This window comes from Hippocampus comes, unplaced genomic scaffold (genome assembly GCF_001891065.2).
Source record: "Hippocampus comes isolate QL1 unplaced genomic scaffold, H_comes_QL1_v1.1 scaffold345, whole genome shotgun sequence".
Classification (NCBI taxonomy): Eukaryota; Metazoa; Chordata; class Actinopteri; order Syngnathiformes; family Syngnathidae; genus Hippocampus; species Hippocampus comes.
Window position 1 is genome coordinate 291,780 of NW_017805538.1, and position 15,547 is coordinate 307,326.

A 15,547-nucleotide genomic window follows, 5' to 3' on the forward strand; every position below is an offset into this window, starting at 1 on the left:
AGTAAGCCGCAGGATTTCTCTGCGTAATTAAGCAAATGCGCATCGAGATTTCTCTTTGTCTGGCCTCTTATTCTGTATTTCAGCGTTATTTCGTTGTGCAAATGCATTGATCATGTTCATAAAAATATGTAGATTATTTTAACCGTAAGAAATCTTGTGTTTTTTTTCTCCCAAAAATACTCACAAATAAAATATGAAATGTCGGGTTTGCTTCGGGCTCGGGCCTGCAAATCGGGCTCCGCCGGGTCGGGCTCGATTCTCTTCTTGATCGTGAGCGCTGTCTTCACCGCTTAAATCGCCGACACTTTTACCGGGAACGGGGGTGCACGGCCGGGCTTCGTCTGTGTCGCTGGCCCCCTCGTCACTGTCGACCGGGGTCGGATTCCGTGCACCTGATAGCGAGCGTAGCGAGGCCACTCCCCCGCAAGCGAGCATTTGCTCTGGAGCAAATTTAACCCGGCTGCATTCACACGTGCACATTTGTTCCGGCGTAGCGTCGCAAACGAGCATTTGCTCTGGAGCAAATTTTTAAACCACCTCCCTGAGGTGGATCAAATTTGGTCCGGTATAAGCTCTTTAGTGGAGCTACGTCGGAGCAAATGTGCACGTGTGAACGCTCGACTGGATCTGTTTCGGCGCAGCGTCGGACCAAACATTGCCGTGTGAACGGGGCTAGTGATTTGGTACACTTTGCAGTTGCTGCTAAAGCAAACGGGAAAGATGATTGGGGCTTTGCCGTAGAACTCACCTGTCGAGGTTTGGGCTGAATTGTTGCTGGCAGATCCTATTGGGTAGCCAAAATATCTTTGTAAATATTCACAGCACTACTTCTCACATTTTCTTTTTCTTACATCTACTTAGGTTTTCAAATCACAATAAATGTACACTCACCAGGATGGAGCTGGTGACACTTGCATGACCATTAGCAGCCGAATGTTGAGGCAAATCTGGTGACTCGTTCTGCAACACAAACATTTTCCTGTGCTTTTGTTCACTTTTACCCACATACGCAGACGTGTCAGCATACCAGGTTTTGGTTCTGTACCTCACAAGACTTGGACTGGGACCGGTAACTGGGTACTATCTTGAATGTGATGCTTCCCCTCATTTCTCTCTGTGGATGACAAAGACTTAAAAAACATGTATGCAAACATGAATTTGGCATGAGACGTGACGTGAGAAAGATCGTGCTATCCTATTGAAGTGGCACGCTGCAACTCAGCCGCTAACTTACAAGCATTTTTTGGAGCTGCTCCACAGTTTGATTGGCAACACTGATGCCGTTAATCTCTCTGATTTCATCTCCGACATGCAACGTCCCTGAAGTTGAGGAGCAAAAACTTAGGCTAGTTACATGACATAACATGAGCATATAAAATCAAAAGGGACTTCACCTTGCCGATGAATCATTCCACCATGCATGATTCGAGCCACGATGCAATGGTTGAGCTCATTCATTTTCAACGTAATGCCCTGTGAAACACACAAACAGCAGGTCAGAAAGAGGTTTTGAGGGACTGAGCTGAACTACAGGACAAAGAACAGAGTTAGGGGGTCCAAGTAGATGTCTGGAATTTTCCAAAATGATTTCATTTCTCGCGCGCACGTGTGTGTGTGTGTGTGTGTGTGTGTGTGTGTGTGTCTGTGTGTCTGTGTGTGTCTGTGTAAGCACCATGGCCTCATCCGTGTTCTTCTGAAACTGCACCAGGCGGACTCTGGTAACGTTCTCCAGGTCCATGTCTCCGTTGGCGCTGTCTGGCGAGTCTCCGTTCAGGTAAGGGGATGTGGGCGGCGGGGTTACTCTGAGCGCCTCGTCACTGTAAACCTCATGGGCTACCACATCATGTGTCTGGAGCAGAGCCTGGGCGGCAACATGGAAAGCATTCATTCAGAGTTAAAATACACGCCCGTAGCATTACAGTGGCTTGCACTAATCCTCTCAGACCACTGATCAAGTTACTGACCCATTGTTTGTTTTTACTAATATTTACAAGCTGCCCTTGCTCATCAACCTGCCATCATGCTCACTGACACTCAAGGAGGGGGAACTAGCTGCCACTACAACAACACAGCGGAACCCAGTTGTTTACTTGTAAAGCCTCAACAAGTTCCATAGAGCAACTGACTACATTAAAAGAAAAGGAGGGACCGTCAAATGTGAAGCTGAGCTTGTGAGGAAGACTTTTTAGTGGGATGTGAGTATTATGTGTGGAACAAGCAGCATGCACGAGATCGCAAGGCATTGCGGCCTAATTGGATAGAGGTCGACCAAGTGTGTCACAACAGTGTACTTAATACCAATTGAACATGCCCATCCACTTATACTGTTGTGTGCATAATATTGCTAGTGTAAGGCAGAAACCTTTTATTTCCAAAAGCATTGTTTTTCAGGAAACCAAGAAAGCGGCATGTTTGTTAAGCCGTTAAGATTGTCAAAGAGAGAAAGCCAACACTTTGTCATGTTTAGTCATTTGAAAAATGAACATACCCATACGGGGACTGACCAACTGTATCAATCTGTGAATCGTTATTTGTTACTTTGACCGAGGAGATTTCAACCGGACGTCAGTGACATGTAGGTGAAACCAGAATGTTTTCCTCCCTGTCTGACGAAACCGGACTAGGTCAGTTAGGCATATGACCAACATTATTTCTGCTTGCTGAATGCCAAAATAATGAGAGAAAGACGTATTTGAAAGCAAGCCTGAAACACACCCCTTTGTTGCGTAACATCGTGGCAAAGTAAAAAGAATTCCTCCAGGATATCTGGCGGGGAATTGTGGACTTGTGCAAGTCTGGTTCATCCTTGGGTGCAATTTGAAGATGCCTTAAAAGTGCCACGTTCATCTCTTCCCACAATTTTACATGAGTATAAACACCATGGGAATGTCCAGCTATCATACGGCTCAGACAGTGGACCAATTCTGTGTCCCAGAGACGAATGTGTTTCAGTCTCAAGTGTGCATATTTACCAAAGAACAAAAGCAAAAGACCCTGTGAAGATGATGGAGCTGGTAAGAGTGTGTACTGAAACACCGACATGGAATGGAAAAAAAAAAAGTCCTGTTCTCTGCTAAAACTAAAATTGAACTGTTTGACCATAATGGGCATCGTGACGTTTGGAGGAAAAGCCTGAGAACTCATCTTCAAAGATGACACTTAAAAATTAATAAAATAAAGCGATCAGCGCATGTCCATCACTTCCACGAACAAACCGGGTTAAAACTCACCTCCTCCTGAAACACAAAAGGTCTTAATCGTCTCTCACTCGGGATACATCGATTCAACAATACCCCCTTGACAAAAATGACTACTTTCTTATTAACCGGCATGTTGACGCGATCTTGTGGCATCACAGGATCAAAAGAAAAAAGATGTGACAAGGCCAATTTGTAAACCGTGAATAGATGGGGATTCACCTTAAACACACTGCATTGACACACACGCATACACATATGTACATTATACATACATACATACTAATCTACAGACTCTGCGCTATGCATTACAATTCACACCGCAGCTCCGAAAGACAAAAAAAGCTGTTCACCTTTGAAATCCTCCCCACATTCCTTGTGCCTCTCCGATCAATCTCTGAGTGAGTCCACAACCGGTCCCGCTTTGACCGTAATCGCCATCAGAGAAATGCAAACATTCCGCTCAACAGTAGGCTCGAGCCCCTCAGAGTGACTTCTAGTCATCACTTCTGTCCCCAAGCTTTTCCCTGGCAGATCTAACCTCACTAACCCAGCTCAGGTGCTAAGCAGCTTTGTGTTGCCAGGCCCGTTCTGCGGATTGCATGTGGCGCGCTACTTCTGACAGAACAGCTTGTAATTCCACTGAGGTTTTTCTTTCCCTTTATTATGTTGTGTAATCATTCTACCTCAGAAAAAACTGCAACCCCCCCTATAAAAATATCTTTAAGAACTCAAAATTTACATTCAAGACAAACCGCAATAGTGTGTGTGTGTGTGTGTGACTGTGTGTGTGTGTGTGTGTGTGTGTGTGTGTGTGTGTGTGTGTGTGGGTGTGCGCCCACACCATGAAGTGTGGTTGCGTGAGGATCCTTCTGAGCTCCTTGGCCTCCGTGTTGTCTGGATAGCAGGAGACTGTCTCCAGCACCTTGAGCAAAAAGAATAAAGCAAAGATGAATAGCACCGACACACGGAGGCACATCGACGGGCCAACATGTTCATTATATGAGACTTGCATCAAGCTTACCTCTTTGGCTCTTTGCACTCCATCACTGGGAGGGTTTCGAATCTGTGGTGACGACCTGGTGTTGATTTTGTCGTACAACTGCAAAAGCACAAAACCATAAAATGACAAGCATGGGTAACCGCCGCAAAGAAATGTGACTGTGTGACCAAAACAAGTATCACTTTCAGTCAAGATTGAAGACATGTTGTTTTAAGTAAGTCATTTAACGTGCCAAGTTGCCAATCCAACACCACACAAAATGACATATGGGTCAAATAGCCCATAGCAGCTAAATCATTTGCCGCCCTTGCAACCATCAAAGATGCTCATTCCTGAGCATTTATGATAGAATAAGAATGATATTATAACAAACATGAAGGCAACAGATTACGCATGCGCCATGATATCAACTTTGGTGTGACAGGAAACTTTAAGCTTCGGAAGGTCCACTCACATCTAACAGGGTGTGGAGATGTTGATCCTGGAAGACACTGTGGAGAAAATCCATATCTTTCTCACTGCAGTCTGTCAACGCGTGAATCTCCTCGAGACTGTCCAAAACCTGTGATACTGCCCCTAAGTATGCAAACAAAAACATGTTACTCACCTGAATAGAAAATGCATGCCGTACACGCTGATGATTATCACACTGAGCACTCTCTCCAAAACATTCAACACAACACAAAATGCAAACACCGGTCATGGTATATGTACCCACAGAAACAAAGACACAACAACAAACAGGCAAGGAGGACAGATGCACGATCACAGTACAGGCAAAGTCACAACCACAAATAGGTAAACATTCAGCTATTTAACCCGAAGTACCTGCTGCATTGCCCACACATGCAGCAAAACCAGAGAAACAGTAGCAGTGGCATCAATACGACATGAGAAGAAAGTCAGCTCACAAAGTCAAACAGTGGATGCTTGCAAAGAGCAGCACATTCACGCATCGGGAAAAATTGATTGAATTCTCTCACAATTCGTGAACTACATTCAAAATCTCAAAAACTCGTATATTGCTTGTCCTCGACATCGACGGTTTTGGTCATCTTAAGGGGATGAACGTTTTGGGAGCAAGAGCACACCATTCATTAAAGTTTTTTTTTTTTTTGTTTTAAAGGGAGATTAGGGAAACAAAGGCCAGGAGGAATCTTGAACACAAATGCAACTAAAAAGGGGGCAGGGGTAGGCAGAAGGGTAACGCACATCAAGGTTCTAAAATGTGGGGGCACGGATACGTACTTTCTGCAGCTAGCAGTCCTAAGGGCAGCAAAGCACAGGAACAAGAGTGGTATTAGCGGAGGTTGACAGAAACAGTTGCACAACCGTTTGATTTCAAAACGACAGGAAAGCCGATGGAAGGAGTACGCAGGGCATATGATGACAGAAAGAGCAGCTGCAGCAGAGCGGAAAAAGTAACATCAGCAGAAGCAAAAATAAGCCGCTAAGACGCCGTAAACATGCACGAAGAACAGCAGCATGTCTGGTACAGACGACTGCAACTAATCGACCAAGAAAACAAGAAGCGCTGCTGGATGACTCAGCAAACCCGAGTTGAGTTTAAGGTGCCTCCGTATTCAATTGAGTAGAAAACACATCAGGTTGATTCAGTGGAGTGAGCATTTGAACGTTTAAGAAACCGCATTGCAAATTGTAATTTTTCCAAATTCCTGTTGAATTCGAAACGTGGTTTTCAAGTGTTGAGGAGAAATAACGCATGTGCAGTCTGCAGCTCTCGTGGAAGGAAGTGAGACTTGGCTGAGACAGGGATGTGCAGCTAATACTGTATCAGATTCCACCGAGAGAGGAAGCTCTAACCAGACAGCCTGCGCGCACTTCAAAGAAAAAGAGAAACTGCAGGGATGGTTCCGGACATGAAACATGCACAACCAGGTTTGGATACTTGATAAGTACAAATTTGAGGTGTGGAAGTTAAAACGTTTCGATTCATTGACAAAACTGATCACTTATTAAAATAATTGTGAGTTGCAGCCCCTATTTCATTGCGAAATGAACGCCAGTGAAATGACCATCCTATTGTTCCAAGTGCTTTTCTTTGCGGCTATTAGCGAAACCCTAGAGCATGGTGTCAAAGTCAAGGCCCGGGGGCCAGATCTGGCTCGCCACATCATTTTATGTGGCCCGCGAAAGAAAATTGTGCGTGTCAACTTGCATGGTCCTTGCTTAAATCTGTTCTGAAATGTCAAAGTATCATGTGTAATAGATGACGGTGCGTTTTTGCAATAATTTTGTTGTCCTGTTTACACTCACTTCAACAATAATGGAACAAACAACAAACAAACAGCTGTTTTTAAGACATGTCACAAGGAAGCAGTGACAGCTCCGATGAAGGCTGAAGTGACACCGGAAACTGTCAGCCAGGAAAGAGTTGAGGAGAAACTTCACCAAAAAAGACCATTGTCTGGAAAATAAATAAATAAAACTTTATAGCTAATTTAACAAACAAATAGTTGAGTTGAGTGATTTCAAAACTAGTAATCCATCAATTGGTTGTGTACAAGTTATGTGAAGAGATGATTAAACATTTATTCGGTTTCACTGTCGTAGCAACCCGCTGAGGGAAAACGTAACTCCAAAGTGGCCCGCGACAAAAATGAGTTTGACACCCCTGTCCGACAGGCATTAACTGCAGCAAGCAAAGCCTTGTGGTATTCACCTGAGGAGGTTGGGTCATCTGAAAAGTCATGGAGCTCCTCAGGAGGGTCGCCGTAGTACGAATTAAACTTGTGGCTTGACACAGCAGCCAGCACTGCACCCTAGAACGCAGTGAGAAAATGGCAAAGCTTGTAAAGTCAGTGATGAGAAGGATGGAGCACCCTCCCACCCCCTTTTTGGTTTTCTTTGATTCACCGAGATCATCACACTCAAAAAGGTGCTGACCTTCAGCTTCCTCCTGGCGTTGAATTTCCTCAGCTGTTCCACCGTTTCAGGCAGGTGGATCTTGTAGGCGTACCTGTCCCTCTCCTATCAACAGAGGCAATGTTGGTGTATTCAAACGTAACAACGAAGGCTCAAAGGAAATTGTTCAAATTTGCCTTCAGCCAGGGATGGTTGAGAGCCTCGTAAACGGTGATCCTTTCTGCGGGGTCCAGCATTAACATGCGTCTCACTAGGTCTTTGGCACTCTCAGAGATGTGGGCCCACTGCCGTGGGTTCATCTGGACAACAGTTGCGCACAGAAAGATTTTCAGAGAGGTGAAGTCTCGGGTCCCTGAACAACATATGAAGCGTGACGGCAGAACCACAATGGCAGGTTGCAGGCAGAGGAACAGAAGAAAGCAGACTTCCTGCTGAGACTGCGTCTGCCGCAAATTCGTCATGCAGGAAAAATAGGTAACACCTCAGTGTGCCGTACTTTCACAGTGAGAGGATGCCTACCGCTCTGACAAACGCTTTCACTTCATACAGTCCAAAGAAATGCATGTCAGAGGAAGAAAAAAAAAACTCCTCACCTTGTACTTTCCCTTGATGATAGCCTCAAAAAGGCGATCCTTCGTACCATAGAAAGGCAGGCAGCCAGACAGGAGGATGAAAAGAATCACCCCGCATCCCCACACATCCACTGGCTTGCCGTACGGCTCTCTCTTGACAACTTCTGGAGCCATGAAGTGGGGAGTGCCAACACGACCTGAAAAAGAGGAGCCACGTGGTATAAGCTAGAACAGGGGTCGGGAACCTATGGCTCGCGAGCCATATATGGCTCTTTCGATGATTGAATCTGGCTCGCAGATAAAAATATTCTCGTTTGTTTATTAATGCATCCATCGATCGATTTTTCACTGCTCATTTCCTCGTTCAGGCTGCAGTTGGCTCCAGGAGCCATTTTGATTGGATGATACTGGCCAACGTTGCCGTTGCTGTGGAAACAGGTATACGCCCCCTTTTGAATCAAGCTGCTCAGCCATTAGCTCAAAGCTAATCCTTTGCGAATAAGATGGTGAAAAGAAAAAAAGATGAGTTTGGTAGACTTCAGGACGAATGGACTGAAGGATTTGCCTTTGTGGAGAGAACGGGTTTTGTGGTGTGTCTGATTTGCAATTACAAAATACCATCGATGAAACGGTCGAATGCAGAGCGACACTTTGACACGCCCCATGCTACGTTTACATCAAAATACTGTGCGAGAGACGGCCGAAAGGAAGCATGCAAGCTACTGAGCAGTGTGCAAGCTAGCCAGCAGTAACTTCGCGTATGGACCCGGCAAGATAACTTTCATTCCGATTTTTAGTAATCGTGAGGAACGGAAAACCATTTACATTAATGGTGAGTATTATCACAAAATTATTTTAAAAAATACATTCAGAGGCTTATTATACTGACATTTTGTTGAAATCACTTTTTATATATATATGTGGCGCTTACTGAAATACATTACCAAATATTTTGCTTTTATGGCTCTCTTAGTCAAAAAGTTTCCCGACCCCTGAGCTAGATGAAGCAGCATTCATGAAAGTGGCAGGCGTGACGAAAAAGACCGAAACGGGATGCTCCTAAGGTCACAAAGGTGTACGAACCTCCAGCAACCAGGCCCGACTCTCCCAGTTGTATTGCCACTCCAAAGCCTCCCAGTTTGACTGGAGCAGAGTTCTCCTTGGATGCCAGTAACACGCAGTGGGGCTACACACAGACACATCAGAGCATCGAATCAAATCATGTCAAGCACAGACATTTGAAGTGTGCACCATCACATTGAAATGGCAAGTTTTCAAACTCTTCTAGTGTCTTGATGACACTATGTGCAGGTGTCACCTAAGTACTTTGCCTCCACCATTGTGCCCCCATGTCCACGTTGCCATTGTCATGTCTTCTCTATTAATACATGGATTGGGGAGGGGAGAAAAAAAAAAGAACAAATGCAAGATGGCATTGGTTCATTCGCAGGCACAAACGACTATTCAAAAATGGCGCCTTTAAAACAGGTAAATGGGCAACTTTGAAGAGAACACAATCAGGTTGTTAAATACTTGGGAACCAAAACTTACCGTTTCCTGAATTTGCTTTTGAACATTTCTCGAAGGGTGAAAAGGTGGTGAGAAATACCGTGCAGCATTATAAAAAAAAAAAAAGGGGCGGGGGGGCATAGACAGCCCTCTGTCTGACTTCACAGTCATTGACGCAAGAGTGACAGGCGGCCACAAAGAGGAGAGAAGATGAGACGAGTGCAGAACTCACTGGGAGAGTGAGCGAGTGAAGTGAAAGGTCCATATTGCAAAACATCGATATATATATATTTTTTTTTTAATTCAGTCACGTTTGCACAAGTTTCTTCGTGTTTTGTTTGAAGGTGATTGGAGAAACGTACTTGGGACCTAAAAGCGCTCATGTTGCTTTGGACTTTCCCAACAGTACAAGTAAAGCACGGCTGGTAAGTGTCAAGCAGTAAAAGGATGCGTGGGGACAGGATGTGTGTGCAAGGTTATTTTGGTTCACAAGAACTAACAAATAAAATTGAAAAGAAAAAAAAAATCGAAAATGCGGGAAAAAAAAGAAGTCACTGAAACGACATTTTTACGTATACTAAACTAACTACAATAATAAGCGGAAATTTCCTTCGTTTTCATCTTTGGAAATGACTTTAACACTTGAGCCTTTGGGGTCGGTTTTAAATGTAATTTTAAGTGTATTTGTTTCGGCATCAGTCGGAAGAATGTTCAGCCGACTGGGAGTTGAAGCCCTCTTTATGTGAGCCGCACAAAAACAACATCATCTAGCAGCGGGCAATAAAAATGAGGCACCAAGTGACTTCGCTTCTCGGCAAAGAGTTTGTGTGTTTTATTTTTGGCTTGAATGGCTCACCGCTTCTGTCATTTAATTGAGAACCAACTGCAACGCAGAGTAAGAAGTGTGTGTGTGGGGGTGTATGTATATACCATATATATATACCATATATATATATATATATATATATATATATATACACACACACACACACACACACACACACACACACACACACACACACACACACGGTAAGCATTATATAAAAAATAGCACACTGTACAACTGGGTTTAAAATTTCTGAACAGGAATTCAAGCCACAAATACACTTTCGAAGTTGACAACCAAGGCAAACAAGGCATTGTTATGATCCTTCTAACTTTAGAAGCAGTATTATGCACTGTAATAATTGTGATTCAAAATCTGTGAATTGTTACACAGTATCTGTATGCTTTTAAAATGTTAAAATACAAGTTTTTGTATGTGCATTTTTGTTATTATTATTCCTGCTTTTTTCTTCTTTAATTAATCAAGGGGCAGGGGGTGCAAGCCGTCCTCAGTTGCCTATCCCTGTTTTGTTTTGTCACGGTTTGGTCAATGTTGAAAAAAGTTGCAAAGACGTTCGCCTGACATTCTCAAACAGTTTGTACAGTTGCAAACAATTTTTTCAGTCAGCAGCTAAATTTTAACATCCTCAAAAGGGCTTTGCGACAAGAACAACTGAGGCCATTAAAATTGTTGCCAAACGTCTTCGCGGCCATTTGCGACCTTGAACAAACCCTGACGAAAAAAAAAAAAAACTAAATCGTTGGGTGCGCACACACTTGCAAACCGTCTCCACTTCGTGAGATACAGCCTCAACCTGGAGGACGTGGTAGAGGCAAACTAAATCAACCACGAACAATAAAAGGATTTTTTTTTTAACTCGCTCCGAGTATGTTTGCAACTGAATGTTCAGGTTTGTACAAATGTACACCAATGTATTGGGACGTATTATATCAGTTGTTTTCTATGTTCAGCCCCAAGCTGAAAACTCTTTAGATGTTGGATATTAAAAGCTGCCATTAAAAAAAAAAAGAAGAAAAAATAATATATACCTGAACACAAAGTCAGAACTTGGAAATAAAGGCTACATTTTTTTGTCAACATAGGCATTGTTGTACAGATGTCCACAACCACAACTGAGCCTTTAATTTTGTATGCTACTCGAAGAGCCCCTTCGTTGATTGGTTGGCAAGCTTCGGCCCTGAAAATCCACACATAAGCTTAAATGGGCCGGATGTGCGAGGGGTGTGCGCCGTGTGTGCTCCTTAAAATGATTGTAACGATTCAAACGGTATTACTTGCCTTAAAAAAAAAAAACGTAACTTATGTCGCTCAAATTAAACCTTATTCATCAAAAGAGCAATGTAGGCAGTAGAATAGGCCAAGGACCTTAGCCGGCAATTGTCTTCTCATCGATTTGTCAGTTGTGGGGGGACTTTGGAGGGGCTTCATGTTCACAACATCCCGATGAGGAAGGTACATATCACTTCCACGCCCATGGACCAGTGTTTCCACAACCAGAGGTACAGTGGTACAACAGTAAAACCTAACATTTTCTTTCCCCACAATGATAGATTGTCAATCATTCCATAAGGCATAAAAAGGTTAAACTTGTTTTCCCGGGGAAACAGTAACTTATAGCACAACCACGCCAAAATCACAACGGCCGCATGTCAGCTCACGTGTCTCTTAGAGCTCAGATAACTGATGAAGCAAAAGTAAAAATGCTTTCAGGGATCTGAATTTGATTCGTTATTAAGACTGGGTTGCACGAATAAGGTTTAACACTAAAACCAGATTAAACCGTGGTTTAAATTGAAATTCTGTCGCCCTAAACTTCAAACTTAGTTTAAAATAAAAACAGATGAACTTTAAAACTTAGTGAAATATTTAGTCTCAAAGTTAATGTAATTCTGTAGTACCAGAACTTTCAACTCCAGTTCAAACTGTGATTGAGAATTCATTTTACACAGATGATTGAGAAGGTTTAACTTTAACCATGAGGTGAATTGAGCAAAATAATGAAGCTCCTCAATGAAAATTGAATTTTATGATGAAAATGGCTCCATCTGCTGCGGGATGAGGGGATTGATTTTCTCCGCCAGTGAATCATTTTGCTTTGAAAGACAACCTCCTCCTCCTCTCTAAGCACAGTCACCCGTTGAAATAGTCTTGGGGTCCTGACAGCACACTTTTAATTGCATAACTAATTATTCATTTAAATTTCAAGATTCACAAATGTCCCTATTGATTTAAATCAGTTCAAACTCAGTTAAAATCTAATTAAAGTGAGTTTTATCAAACTTAAGATTAATTTTAAATGACGCAACAGAGCTCAGCTTAATTTAAAAACTAATCGGCGATGAAATTAAACCTTATTGGTGCAACCCCATCCAAGTGTTTCATTCCTGATATTGAAAGTTTAAACGCTCGTTTAAAGGGGACTTAAGCAAAGGTGCTCAGTTTTATGTGGTGAACGTTACATATGTTATATATAACAGAGGCACTTGAAAAAAAACGATTATGTTAATTTATTTTATTTATATTACCATTTCCAAGGCAACATTGTTTTTTGTTTTTTTTTTTGTTAAAAACAAGACAATGCCTGGGAAGTGAATCTTCGAATCAAGCAGACGAAATTACATGACTTTCATTCAATGAACAGTTAGCAGGATACCTTCAAGTTTTGGACAATTATTAACACATATGAGGGTTTACTCAAAAGTTTTGGTAGTACGCAAGACAAAAAAAAAAAATCTATAAAAAAACGGTTGGGAACCCCTGCCAGTAGCGCAAGGTGTCAAAGTCAAGGCCCGGGGGCCAGATCTGGCGCGCCACATCATTTTATGTGGCCCGCGAAAGCAATTCAAACATGGCAAATTCTATGAAGCTTGCTAAAATATGAACCAAAATGTCAAATTCTCATATGTAATAAATGAGAGAGAAAGCATTTTTTTTTGTTGCCAAACAGCCCATTCCAATCACTTAAACAATAGTTCCCTAAACTATTATTCTTGACTTCTTTATATGATTTCAATCATAATGGCCCTCCAAGGAAAATGGTACCTAAAACGTGGCCCGCGACAAAAATGACTTTGACACCCCTGCGGTAGCGGATTAGTTTTCAACCGCTAATATACATCAACGCCACACCCCAACCACCCCACTACTATTTTACTTTTTTTTTTTTCATTTCCATTCATATTAAATGGGGAAAAAAGAGTGAGACAATGCAAACCCCACACAAAGAGGTTCGAACGGAGATTCAAATATCTGTCTTAGCCTTTGCCTCTGTGGAAGTAGATGTTGAAACTATTTTATTGATTTCTTTGTTCTTATATCGAACCATTATGTTTGATTTCCTCAGAAACCGGTCTACCCCGAGGACACCAATCTTCAAACAAAATGAACAGCTCTGCTGCGTGGTCACCAACTTTGGTCAACACTGTTGTTGCTCACATTTCTGTGTTCTCGCTCTCAGCCACATCTCCTCCCACACCCCCCATGCCGATCTCCTCTGTGGTCACTCCTGACACAACTAGTTGCTCACTAGATGATGCGGCTTTCCATCTGCCGCTAGCTGTTGTCTATTCCCTATTGTTCCTCTTCGGCTTGGCGGGTAACCTCTTTGCCTTGTGGGTCTTCCTTTTTGTTCACGCCAGCCGCAACTCTGTGTTCGTGTTCCTCATCAACTGTGCAGTGGCGGACTTGGTGCTTCTGGCATGTCTCCCATTCCGAATCTTCTACCACGTGATGGGAAACCGCTGGCTACTGGGACATGTCGCCTGCAAGCTAGTGGGGAATCTCTTCTATATGAACATGTACATCAGCATCATGCTACTGGGGCTCATCAGCCTGGATCGCTACTTGAGGCTCAAAGGGAAGCGCAGGGAGAGGAGAGGCTTGGGGCTGCGGCTGTGCGGGTGCGGTCTGCCATGGAGTTGGGTGGCATGTGGAGCGCTATGGGGCCTGTCTCTGGTGGCACTGGTTCCCATGATTGCTACGGCGGAGGACAAAGAGGACAACCACAAATGTTTCCAATTCAAGCGGCGGCAACTTGCCAGGGGGAAAGCCTACTTTAATGTTGTACTGGTCATATTGTTTTGGTTTGTCTTCCTCATGCTCGCGGTGTCCTATGCCAAGATCGCCTACCGATTAATAAAAGTGTCAAGGGACAAGCCAGAACTTCCCAATGCACTAAGATATGAACGTACTGCAAAGAAATCCTTCTTTGTCCTCTTCCTGTTCACACTTTGCTTTGTTCCCTACCACACCTTCCGGCCCATCTACATTCTCACCCAGCTTAATGCCACAGCATCCTGTGACTACTTGCGTGTGGTCGATCACATCAATGAGGTCATGCTGTTGTTTTCTGCCTTGAACAGCTGCTTGGATCCGATCATGTACTTTCTTTTCTCAGGCTCAGTGCGCAAAACTGCCCTCCATGTGCTTGAAAAACGACTTGGCAATCGGCCTCTCTTCCAAAATGAAGCCACATCCAACAGCTCAACAACAGAGTTTCGAAGGCCTTCGGTACCTTTGGCGTTAACAAGAACTGTGGACTGAATCTTCCCAACTGGTGTTGACCTTTCTGTTTGAATGTATCGGTCAATTTAATCCACATGGTGAAAAATTGGCATCGTTAAAAGCGCTGAGTTTTAAGAAAGCAATGAATCAGATACGAACACCAATAAATGTGTGGTTGGATGCCTGCTGTGCTGTTTCAGTGACGGATTCAGAGCTGCTCCATCTGGACCCCTTGTGCTTGTTGCACAAGTTGGATGCCTAATCTGGTGACCAGAAGAAGGCCTACCAAATTCACGAAAATGCTGGAGCAGGGTAACTTGAACTGTTTGATACTTTTCCTGCCCGCACATGATAATTGTGCATTGGTTCTCTTAGTTATGAGCCCTTTTTTTCTACACCACTGCAGATCAGGGGTGGGAATTTAATTTTCCAAAGGGGACATTTATGAAGCTGGAACACTTGTCAAGGATCATGCCAATATGTTAAAAGCTCAAATTTGTTCCATATCAATTTAAATGTAATTATATCAGCCATTAAATTGTATTGCTTTAATAAACTGCTAATTGTGTAGACTTCGCACTGTGTAAGTGTCACTAAAATTAGCTGAACACAGTAACATTATTTTGTGATTTAGTCAACAATAACATAAAAAAAAAATCTACAGTTCAGTGTGCAATTTTTCTATTTTTATCAATTGTGCTAACATTTTGAGTACCAACCACGAACAAATCAGCCGTTCATAACAGGGACTCTCAAACTATTATTTGCATTTTAAACATATTGTACTCATAATTCCTTTTGGGGAAATTCAACGTACTCGTGTTACACACCACACACAGAACCAAATCACACATGAGATAAGATGTCCGAGTGAAAGGGGAGGACAAACAGTACTGCACCTCATGAAGTGGCAGAGTGGGGATGGTGCCTTTCTCAAGGGCACCTCAACAGTCGCCAGGAAGCAGACGAGCGTTTCTCCAACAACTAGAAGCCATTTTAAAACTGTGACCGTGGCAGGACTTGATTCTGG

General features: G+C 43.1%; 2 protein-coding genes across 14 annotated transcripts in view; one reads left to right on the plus strand and one right to left on the minus strand.

Annotated features, from left to right (window-relative positions):
• The window catches only part of LOC109520909 (peripheral plasma membrane protein CASK-like), a 38,892-nt gene that overhangs the window by 7,736 nt on the left and 15,609 nt on the right, over positions 1-15,547 (minus strand). For 2 of the 10 annotated variants that reach the window (XM_019878502.1, XM_019878499.1), the window contains exons 6-20: positions 8,742-8,844; positions 7,680-7,855; positions 7,263-7,385; positions 7,108-7,191; positions 6,884-6,983; positions 5,449-5,466; positions 4,655-4,776; positions 4,222-4,299; positions 4,042-4,122; positions 1,673-1,861; positions 1,395-1,473; positions 1,235-1,320; positions 1,046-1,114; positions 892-960; positions 749-784 (exon numbers count right to left, since the gene is read on the minus strand). In XM_019878502.1, the coding sequence (XP_019734061.1) occupies positions 749-784; positions 892-960; positions 1,046-1,114; positions 1,235-1,320; positions 1,395-1,473; positions 1,673-1,861; positions 4,042-4,122; positions 4,222-4,299; positions 4,655-4,776; positions 5,449-5,466; positions 6,884-6,983; positions 7,108-7,191; positions 7,263-7,385; positions 7,680-7,855; positions 8,742-8,844 (1,413 nt within the window). Of the gene's footprint in view, positions 1-748; positions 785-891; positions 961-1,027; positions 1,115-1,234; positions 1,321-1,394; positions 1,474-1,672; positions 1,862-4,041; positions 4,300-4,654; positions 4,777-5,028; positions 5,032-5,448; positions 5,467-6,883; positions 6,984-7,107; positions 7,192-7,262; positions 7,386-7,679; positions 7,856-8,741; positions 8,845-15,547 lie in introns of all 10 variants that reach the window. The other 8 variants (XM_019878495.1, XM_019878494.1, XM_019878503.1 and 5 more) reach the window with 6 other exon arrangements.
• LOC109520911 (probable G-protein coupled receptor 34) lies at positions 9,305-15,190 on the plus strand. 4 transcript variants are annotated; one of them, XM_019878507.1, is made up of 4 exons: positions 9,305-9,426; positions 9,512-9,592; positions 13,358-14,507; positions 14,544-15,190. In XM_019878507.1, exons 3-4 carry the CDS (start codon positions 13,396-13,398, stop codon positions 14,554-14,556), a joined length of 1,125 nt encoding a protein of 374 aa, XP_019734066.1. In that variant the 5' UTR covers positions 9,305-9,426; positions 9,512-9,592; positions 13,358-13,395; the 3' UTR covers positions 14,557-15,190. The 4 variants fall into 4 exon arrangements, with proteins under 4 accessions (XP_019734066.1, XP_019734064.1, XP_019734063.1 ...); XM_019878505.1 differs by having other exon boundaries at positions 9,306-9,426; positions 13,358-14,591; positions 14,971-15,190; XM_019878504.1 differs by having other exon boundaries at positions 9,307-9,426; positions 13,358-15,190.